Source organism: Pelophylax lessonae, assembly GCF_965119305.1.
Source record: "Pelophylax lessonae genome assembly, chromosome: 11".
Classification (NCBI taxonomy): Eukaryota; Metazoa; Chordata; class Amphibia; order Anura; family Ranidae; genus Pelophylax; species Pelophylax lessonae.
In genome coordinates, this window is record NC_138778.1 from 12257125 (window position 1) to 12268520 (window position 11396).

Genomic DNA, 11396 nt, shown 5'->3' on the forward strand with positions numbered 1-11396 from the left:
CCGCTCGATCGTTACCCGGGACGTCCCCCCCCCCCTCCCGCCGCCATCCGTGGCTTTGCTCTCGAGCACCCAGCCGGCACGTCCGCCGGCTGGATGGAGTACCGATGAATGCCGGAAACGGCATCGATGACGTAACCCGGAGGCGGCGTCCATGACGTCACTTCCGGGTTACTGTGCTGCAAAAGGCGGCAAATTTGAAAAACGGCTGTATGCAAAAACGCCGTTTTTTGCATACAGGGAAGTGTAGTGGAGGGGTTTAGGGTCTTTTAGACCTTCGATCCCTCCATAAAGAGTACCTGTCACTACATATTGGTGTCACAAGGGATGTTTACATTGCTTGTGACAGCAATAAAAGTGATCAGATTTTTTTATTTTTTTTTTAAAACCTGTAATAAAGTTAAAAAAAATAAAAAATAAATAGGAAAAAAAAAAAAATGTAGCCGCCCCCGTCACCGTTAACTCGCGCACAAAAAAAAAACGTATACGCAAGTCGAGCCGCGAATGAAATCGCTATTCAAACCACACATGTGAGGTATCGCCGCGACCGCCAGAGCGTGGGCAATAATTAAAAAAAAGAGCTACACTCTAACTCTAAACTGGTAACCGTTAAATAAATTTAAAGCGTCGCCGATTGAGATCTCTATTGACCGCAGTTTGTTGCCATCCCACGGGGGGGCGCAATTTTAAACCGAAACATGTTGGGTATCTATTTACTTGGCGTGACATGTTCTTTCACAATATACAAAAAAAATGGGCTAACTTTACTGTTTAGTATTTTTTAAATGCAGTGAAATGTGATTTTTCAAATTTATTCCAAAAAAATGGCGTTTTAAAGACCGCTGCGCAAATACCGCGTGACAAAAAATTTTGCAATTACCGACATTTTATTCTCCAGAGTCTTTGCTAAAAAAATATATATAATGTTTGGGGGTTCTAAGTAGTTTTCTAGGAAAAAATACTGGTTTTAACTTGTAAACAAAAAGTGTCCGAAATAGGGCTGGGGCTTAAGTGGTTAAAAACAAGGTAAGTGAATTTAAAAAAAAAAAAAAATGTTAATTATCCAATTGTTTTACAGGTAATTTAGAGCAAGCAGACAGTGAAAATTGTTTTTTCAGGGTGGAACTCTGCTTTAAGCCGTACATATATGAATGGTTATGATTGGAAAACATGGGGAATGGCTTGTCATGCAACTTTGAAGTCCAAAGTTGCTTGACAAATCGTGCAAGTGTGAATAGAGCCTAAAGGCCCGTACACACGTGCAGATTGTCGGCCGAAAAGATTCGGCCGACAACCGATCGGACGATTTTCGGCTTGTTAGTATGATGCTTCCGACAGCCGACAGCGCACTTTCGGCCGAACAGAATCTGTCGTGCAAGCATTAAAATGTTTGTATGCCGACACCAGAACGGCCGATTGTTCGCCAGTCAGTACAGAATTCGGCCGACAATCAGCAGATTTGCAAGACTGGGCATGCTCAGAAAAGAAAAAACACAGGGAAAGTTAACCATCACATGACATCACTTCTGCAGTCGGCTGTTGTTGGTGGACAAAATTAATGTGCAGTCTTTTGCACTTTTCAGCGGACACGACAGCCCGGGGACAAAAGACGGCCGATCGTTCGGCCGACGATCGGTACGTGTGTACGGGGCTTAAGAATATGGAGCTGGAGCCGATTGTTAGCTGGGAAGGAGTACTGATTGCAGCTCTTATCTTCCTTGATCTTGCTGACTGCTTTTGGCAATGCAGGCACAGTCCCCTATACGTCTGACCTCACTGTGTGTACAAGACAGGTACTCATTGCCTACAATAAGTAAAAAAAATAAAATGATCAAAGAATAGTAAATTTTATTTTTACAATGACAATTTACCCATCACCTCTGTAATAACATGGCAGAAATGCTTTAATATAAATGGAAACTTTTGTTAATATTACAGTATTCACCATATTAGGATACATAAAAAAACATTTTCAAAGTAATAAAATGTTTAGTAACACAACCTCTATCAACCAATCAAATATCCTCTTACCAGGTCAGCACCTGTCAGCACAATAAGAGGTGAACGATGATTGGTTGCCGAGGGTTAGAGCACTTAACATACTGCAAAGTCTAAGGCCTCTTTCACATGGAGCGGACCGTATTGCGATCCGCTCCGGCGCTTTTTTTTTTACGGACACGGATGACACTTGTGTCATCCGGTCCGTATGTCCGCATATCATCCCATCTGTTTCCGGATGATATACGGACATAATGTATGTCTATGGGATTGCAGATGTCAGCGGATGACACCGCTGACATCCGATTTTGCGTCCTTTCCGTTTTTTAAACGGAAGAAAAAATAGGGTTCTGTTCCGTTCCAAAAAACGGAACAGAACTGAAAGGACGCAAAATCGGATGTCAGCGGATGGTCATCCGCTGACATCCGCAATCCTATTGACATACATTATGTCCGTAAATCATCCGCAAACGGATGGGGTGATATACGGACATACGGAACGCCCGTGTGAAAGAGGCCATAAACTGAAAGCATACAAATTCAAAGGGTTCATGGAATGGAGAGGACACCATGATGACTGAATAAAGTTCTTAGGCAGGCCATACGTGATTAAATTTGCTTTCATTCAAACTGCAGGTTAAAAAAAAAGAAAAGAAATGGATTTTCACATTCGATGTGGATGGGAGAATCCCTCCCTATTGTATTCTGACAGCAGGGAGAGTTCCCTCCCGAGTCCGACCCCACCCCATCAGAACACACTCATCAGCACCACCAGCTATAGCCAGCAGGGTTGATTGAGCGGAACTTTTCCAACAGGCTGGTTGTACAGAAGTCAATGGAGAATGGAGGGATCGACTTTATACAACCAGCTTGCCCATAGATGGATCAAAATCCAACGGGTTTGACCTATCTATGGCTGGCTTTAGGGGTGTATTTATAAAAAGAAAATGGCATAGCTGTTCATCCATCGAGGCTGCATGAGAATTCAAAATCTTCAAAATTGTATTTTCTCATTCTCTGCAGCTCAAATGGGTGAATGTGGAAAATACTGCATTATGGCCACTAAACCATACTGACAATCATAGGGAATAAATGTGCTCCTCATCGTCATCTAATGGCCATAATGTGCGTTCACATATCTGAGTTGCCAAGAATATAGCTTGGGGACACACAGTATAATTTTAATGAAGGAACAACTAAGAAACTTTTTTTTCTAATAAATGCACACCCTAAACTCACTGTTTAAAAGGAAACTGGAGTGGCTTTGGGACAATTTTTTAAAAACTATTTAATACTTTATATCTATATTTATTCCTATGTAATTTTTCATAGGAATAAATATAGACATGAATATATATTGACATATTGTTGTTTTCCTTCCATTTGGGTAATTTTCCCCTGCCCGTTGTCGTAAAACAGAACTCTACCTTAGTAATTTTTTTCTCGCTGGGTCCCTCTCCCCCCATATATATATCAAAAAAATGATTGGCAAGTTGTACTAACCCACTCCATGCTCCAGCACAGTCCATAATGGCCGCCTTGGTCCAGAAATATACATTTAAACTCAATAAAATGTTATGTGTTTTCCAACTGGCCACCTCTAAATTATTTTTGAGCGACTGGAACTCTGATTTTAGTTCCGTTTTTTGCTATTTAATAGTCTGCATATGCTGCAGGGCCAGGATTTATTTTCCCATGATCGGAACCTTTGATTTTAGGTTCCGGTTTAATTCCCTCAGGACTTTTTGGTCGAACACGGCATCACTTCCTGTTCTGGTGGGACGATCAGTTCCTACTCTTGGGATATGGTCTTTCTATATCCGGTGTTCCGTGAAAAAACCATACCCTCGTCACTTCCGGGGCACCTACGTCAGCACCTATGTCATTGAACAGCTTAGGGGCTGACAAGTGCGCATGCTCGGAGGGTATGGATTTATCACGGTAGTGTGTGTAACGTTACACTTGCGGCGGTTACATTAAAACAGCTCGGCTGCAACATCTCCGGGGCTGTGAGCATGCGCACTGCTACGCTGCTCAGCTGTTCCTGACAGAAAGTGACGTGGGTATGGATTTCTCACGGGGTATGGTTTTCTAACGTTACACCGACCCCTACCACATATAAGGCATCCAGTACATGCGAGGCCACGCCCTGATGACATCTGTGCGACAAAACTGGTTGGGTAGAGCTGGATCACGTGATGTTGCCAAGCACGGAGGTCAGCCATCTTGATTGTTGGAAACATTCCCCTGTGGATTGTTGATATACATGCGAGATTTTATCTTACCTTTGGTGAGTGAGTTTTCTGGATTTTAATACATTTTATACTGAAAGTATTACATTATAAATTGTCTTTATCTATGTTGGAACGTTATATCCATTGAGGACCATATGAAGTGGAATCTGCTTAAGAGTGGAAGAGTGTTGCTGTTCGATCGATTGGATTCTGTAACAAGTGCAATCGACCACTGTATGTAGTGGTCCACTCTGGATGGAACATTATATCCATTGAGGCCCATATGAAGTGATATCTGCTTAAAGGTGGAAGAGTGCTGCTGTTGGATCGGATTCTGTAACAAGCGCAATCGACCACTGTATGTAGTTATCCACTCTGGATGGAACGTTATATCCACTGAGGGCCATATAAAGTGGTATCTGCTTAAAGGTGGAAGAGACCTGCTGTTCGATCGGATTCTGTAACAAGCGCAATCGACCACTGTAGAAGTCCACTCTGGATGGTAAGAGTCAGTGAGTGTACATCTGTCGGTGAAGGATTTCTCACAAGATTTTCTATTTTGGACCCCACACCTATTGGACTCTGTGTAGAATTTCCTGTCAAGGACTTTCTGTTAGTTTTTAGCACTGAACCTTTGTATGTTCTAAGAATGAACAGAAGCTGCTTTATCCCATCCTCTTACCTTTATTCCCCTCTCTGGCTATACCATTGACACCATAAGGCAATCCTCTTTTGCTTATTTGTTGTTTTTAGGCGCTTCTCAATGGAAAGCCGGGATATTTATCAATGCCTATCACACTTCCCACAATCTCCTCAAGTGACGCCAGCCATGAAAGTGTTTATACTGGTGTTGGCCTTTCCTTGACTTTTCTCTTATTTATGTTACCACCTGACACCCCAAGTTGCTGTTTTCTTGACCTTGTGCTGCTGCCAGGATCTGATGGACCTGGCGGTTTAGGTTCCTTATTTGCACTTATTGATATTGATTGTTGTATGCACTTACTCACAGTTTACCATATGTCATACCTGAACAATTTATTTCACTGTATGTTTCATACCCCCATGCTTCTCCCCTAACTCTGTAAAACCCTTCTCTTTCAATAAAATAAGATTGAACTAAGAATGAACAGAAGAATGGGAGCCCCTTGTAAGGATTTCACCACTGAATTTCCTGAGAAAGATAAGAAAACATCACAGGCTGGCCATAAACTGTTCGAATCTTGGCCAGTTCAGCAGGGACCAGCTGAGATTCGAACCATCTGTGGTCAGACTGACTGTACCCAAATTGATCAACTGATTAAACTTGAGTACAATCAGCATGTCAGATTTTTCTACATATGGTTACTGCCAGTAGCTATAGCCAGTGTTCTGCCGAAAACTCCAACTTGCCGAATTCTCCAACTACGTTATTTCCGGTGAGTGTACACCAGGAATAATTGGAGATTTCGACCACTTGGTGTTTTCACACAACACCGGCAGCCTATACACTCCGGGTGTACTTTCTGGATTCACCGATTTGAGTTGCCAAGAATACAGCCTGGGGATATGCAGTGTAAATTATATGGAGGAACAGCTAAGCAACTTTTATTTTTTAATAAACGCACACCCTAAAGTCACTTTTTAACGAAAACTGGAGTTGGTTTGGGACAATTTTTTTAATTATTATTTTATATCTACAATATATTTGTGTGTCATTTTTCATATTTATATTGACATGAAGCAGAGCTCCAGCTTGTTTTTTCCTTCCATATGGGTCCTTTTCCCCTGCCCATTGTCATAAAGAAGAACTCCAGTGATTTTTTTTTCTCCTGTTGGGTCCTTCATCCCCCACATATAACAAAAAAAAAAAAAATTATTGGCAAGTTGTACTAACCCACTCCATGCTCCAGCACTGTCCATGATGGCCTCCTTGGTCCATAAATAAAATATGTAGAAGACCCCTCTAAAGTCAGAACATTATGATGTCTTTCCTGAGTTTCCTCAATATATGGCCCCTATTAGAAATAACATTCTACTGGTCTAAACTGCAATCTACAATAAGGTTGTGTACCCAACCCCTTTATCTGCAGAAGCCCAGCCCCTTATCTACAAACTATAGACAAAATCATGCCACTATTGCAAATTTTCTCCCTTTTTTATAAACCATTTTTTTATACTAGACAAGATAATTGTCTGGTGTAAAGAGTGGAGCTAGAGGATCTGCAAAGTGCAGAGAAAGAATCTAATTGTCAGATTCTGCCTCGCTCTCCCTGCGCATGCGCGAGACTTGAGCAACGGAATCCGCCCTGCAACACACCCAAATCCGCCCTGCAACACACCCAAATCCGCACTGCAACACACCCAAATCTGCCCAACAACAATAGTATTCCACCTATGACATCGCTCAAGTCTCGTGCATGCGCAGAGAGCGAGGCAGAATCTGACAATTCTCCCTCTGTGGTTTGCAAATCGTCAGATAATCCGACGATCTGCGCAGTGTTGACGTCACGCCAGCTGATCAATAGATGAGCTGGCGTGACGTTACATACTGCGCATGCGCAGATCGTCAAATGGCATTATTCAACGGGATGCACTTTTCGACAAAACACTGGCTATAGACAGTTCAAATATTGGCAGGTTCAGCAGTGACCGGCCAAGATTCAAACCATCTATGAGCTAACTGTACCCAAGTTGATTGATTTTCTACATATGGTTACTGCCGGCGGCTATAGCCGGTAGCAGTAACCATTGTATTCTGCAAGCCGGGAATGCGCCCCCCTGCTGGCAAGCCGGGAATGTGCGTTGCGCCCCCCCTGCTGGCAGAATATAATAGCGCAGTGGGAGGCAGCCCCCTCTCAACACTGATGTTGATGGGAGAATCGAGCAGTTTGGTTTTCTTCCACCCATGGTAATAGGAATGAAAATCATATCATCTATGGCTAGTCGTAGGCTTTAGTGCTCAAGCACCCAACAAACACTGAACTATCAGATTTGAGTGAACTGACAAAACTGCCACTGAATGCACAAAATAAAACATACAGCAAAATATATTCCTAGCTGGTAATAGTCATTGATCCATTCCAAATACAGATCACAAAATGGAGGGGCTCGGTGAAGGTGGTGGTGTGGAGATGTCTGATGGGGGTCACACAGCTCATAAAAGGAGATCCGCCCAGCTTTATAATCCAGATAGATCCTGAATTTATGGCTGGTAGGGTTTAGAAGAAAATACATATGCTTACTTTCATGTACATATTTATAGTTATTCTGATCCCTTCGCAAACACCATGAAACCTTATTATTTCCAATAAATGATTTCCTGTCCATACTGGGATAACAAAACCCGACCCTCCATCCAATGGAATTACTCGCGAGCAAAATATATTCCTAGTTGGTAATTGTCATCGATCCATTCCAAATACAGATCACAAAATGGAGGGGCTCGGTGAAGGTGGTGGTGAAGGTGTGGAGGTGTCTGATGGGGTCACACAGCTCGTAAAAGGAGATCTTCCCAGCCTCATAATCCAGATAAAGCCTGAATTTATGGCTGGTAGGGTTCAGAAGAAAATGCATAGGTTTATTTTCATGTACATAACCATAGTTATTCTTATCCCTTTGAAAACACCAGGAAACCTTATTATTTCCAATAAATGAGTTCCTGTCCATACTGGGATAACACAACCCAACCCTCCATGAAATGGAATTACTGGTGTCCACCTCCCAGGAGTGCCGCCCTGAGGAAAAACTTCTCTTGCTTAGAACCTGATAGTTATTACATCTTTTGGGAGTCACTGGACGATGTAATGTTACTGTTAACCAAGATGCAGTTTTCAAGTCCTCTGAAATCTTTATATCATTAGCAGCTGTCTCCTCATCAAGTAAAACACCTTCTGGTTGCTGTATACAGATGGGAATATCTTTTATTAGATCAGATAATTTGTGTAATCTGTCTTTGATGAGATCCTCATGGAAATCACCTTCACTGGGAATCATTGTCTCCATATTATCCTCCTGCTCGGTATGACAGATGTCCTCTCCGTCTGGGTTTGGATCCTTCAGGACGGTCAGTGGGTCGGTGGTTTTACACAATTCCTCAATGTGACTCATCTTCCTGGACATCTCGTCCTTCTGTATCTCCAGCTGTTGGATCAGATTGGACACCGATTGTGAGATCTTCTTCTCCTGCCTGGAAATCTCACTCAGGACTCTCTTCTCAAGTTCTTCCAGCTCTTTCCTGAAGGAACTGAACAGGACAGTGACTCTCTCTGTTACACCGGCTGCTCTTTTTAGTACGTCTGTCCTGCGTTCTTCTAGACTCTGGACTTGTTTCTCAGCCCATGCTTTATTTGAGGTCATCATCTCCAGATCTTTCCTCAACTTCTCTTTCTTCTTCTCAGAGGCCTCATCCAGTGACTCCACTTGGTGTCCTTTGTGTTCTCCAACAGCAATACAGTATACACAGATACAAACCCTTTCCTTGGGGCAGTAATATTCCACAATCTTTTTATGGATGGAGCATTTTCTGTTCCCCGGGGAGTTGGTGGGCTCAGATAAGACGTGTTCTGGGGATTTGGCGTGGACTTTCAAATGCTTGCCACACAGAGAATTTTCACAGAGCAGGCAGGATTTTATAGCCGGTACAGGAGAGTCCACACAGTAAGTACAATAGATTCCTGTATCTTCCTGATCAGGCTGAGAAGTAAAAATCATCTCTGCTATGTTACGTAGAGCTCTGGCGCTGTACAGTACAGGTCGCTCCCGGAACTCCTCTCTGCACTCCGGACAGATATAAAGTCCAGACGCCTCCTGAGTGTCCAGCACACGGTCAATACATTCCCGGCAGAAGTTGTGTCCACATTTCAGTGATACCGGATCCGTATAAATGTTAAGACAGATGGAACAGCTCAGCTCGTCTCTCAGATTCGCAGATGCCATTGCAGCCAGAAATTACACTGGAAGTTTGTTCAATACAAGACAGGAAGAGTCACCAAAACTCCCACTTGTCCAATTCACCTTCCAAAGAACCAGTCCACACACACTTCAAGATCTCAGTTTGCGGATCTCTGATCTTTGTTACCTTTGTAGCAGCTCTAGGTAGATTGAACACAATTCGGGGTTGTAAACATGCCTGCAAGTCACCAAATGATAACTTCCTTCCTTCGTATCAGCTCAAATAATGGTCTCACTTGCTCGTTGGGTTATTGTTTTCTTCAGAAATCTTTTTGCTCAGAGACTCTGCAAAGCTGAATCACCAACTTTAGTTGCTCCCAATAATGATCTAACTTTCCTCTCTGCACTGCAGTCAGAAATAGTTTGACTTCCTGGTCATGTGACCACTGCCACATGACTAGGTCTCACAGGAAGAATTAAAGCTACAGAGCAGTGTCTATGAAAATGACGTATACGATTATAGTTGGGGCTTTTTTTCTCAGAGAATAGGAGCAGGTACTCCTTGGTACCATTGCCAACGCTCTTCCCGGGGAAGAAAAGCAATATGGTGAACGTGGTCAGCATAGTTGCCAACATTTAACCACTTAATCCCCGGAAGATTTTACCCCCTTCCTGACCAGGGCCTATTTTGCGATTCGGCACTGCGTGACTTTAACGTACAATTGCGCGGTCGTGCGACGCTTTACCTAAACAAATTTGATGTCCTTTTTTTCCCCCACAAACAGAGCTTTCTTTTGGTGGTTTTTGATCACCTGTGCGATTTTTTGATCATGCGCTATAAACAAAAAAAAGCGTAAATTTTGCAAAAATAACAATATTTTTCACATTTTTTTATATGAAATTCCAAAAAAAAAATGTAAAAATCTAAATTTAACATTTTCGGCCAATTTGTTTTATGCTACATATGTTTGGTAAAAAAAAGTGTATTTTGATTGGTTTGCGCAAAAGTTATTGCGTTTACTAACTAAGGGAAAGATTTTTGTCATTTTTGTTGTTTTTTTTTTTAACGCGTAATGGCGGCGATCTGCGATTTTTTTTTTGCGGAACTGTGACATTGTGGCGGACAGATCAGAGCCTTGACTGATATTTTTGACACTTTTGGGGTTACCAGTGACATTACTACAGTAATCAGTGCTATATATATGCACTGTTACTTTAAAAATGACACTGGCAGTGAAGGGGTTAACTTTTTTTGAGAGGGAGGGGTTGTGTGTGTCCCTAGGGGCGTGATTCTAACTGTGATTGGTTGTGGCTTGAGGTGTAAGAACAGTGATCAACGGTCCTACATAGCAGAACCGTATTCTTACACAGGGGAGAATGACAGGCGGCTTTGTTTACATTAGCCGCCTGCCTTTCTCCCGGTGTAACGGACGATCGCGAGTGCCCGGCGGACATCGAGTCTGCCGGGCACATGCGCGGGGGGTCCGTGACCGAGCGGGAGCGTGCATTCGGCGGCGCGCGCTCGCTCCCCAGAACCTCATAGGCTAGCGACGTAGCCCTACGTCGCTTTGCCTGTGAGGGGCTGACCACCGACGTAAATCGTCGTTAGGCAGTCGGCAAGTGGTTAAAAAAAAGTTCCAGGGACACTTTGCAGCACAGCTATCAATTACTTACCACACCCACTTTCCTGAAGCTCCGCCCACTCTGCATAATTAATCTCGCCCATTTATCAGATTATAGAGTCTACTCAATATAGAGAGAATAACAGGAAATTAAAAAGGGAATTTCAAACTTAAGGCCACAGTAGCAGAGTTGGAATAATTCTCCCATTCAGCTGCACTACTTCTGCGTAACATTTATGGGCAGTCTGATTAACAGGCGCTTCCAGGGACAATATAAATTACCTGGGACAGGCTCCTATTTGCAGGGACTGTCCCAGGAAAAAAGGGACAGTTTGCAAGTATGGGTCAGGTCTTGGAATTGCATGCTACACCGGTTAGAGATAGACTTGGGCGTGTTTGAGTTTGCACGTGCTCGATCCCGCCAGGAAGCCAACACTGCAGTCTGCTAATCACAGGCATTTCTGTGCAGCATTGTCGGCTTTCTGGCGGGATCGGGCATGTATGAACTCGATCACGCCCGAGCCCATCTCTTAAGGCCCGTACACACGATAAGAAAATCTGTAGTGAAAATTCGTCCGAGGACCAATCTGTCGATTTTCGGATTGTTAAGCTGGATACACACTATCCAACTTTTGTGGTTATATTTTCTTCAGATTTACCTTTTCTATGTAATGCA

At 43.0% G+C, this 11396-nt stretch overlaps 1 protein-coding gene across 1 annotated transcript in view; it reads right to left on the minus strand.

Moving 5' to 3' along the window:
• LOC309566993 (E3 ubiquitin-protein ligase Midline-1-like) overlaps nt 1–9143 on the minus strand; it is a gene marked incomplete at its 5' end in the record, with an annotated part of 30350 nt that extends 21207 nt beyond the window's left edge. The window contains one exon of the mRNA XM_082272312.1: nt 7607–9143. Within this exon, the coding sequence (XP_082128438.1) occupies nt 7607–9143 (1537 nt within the window). The remainder of the gene's footprint in view (nt 1–7606) is intronic.
• Nucleotides 9144–11396: the final 2253 nt, after the last annotated feature.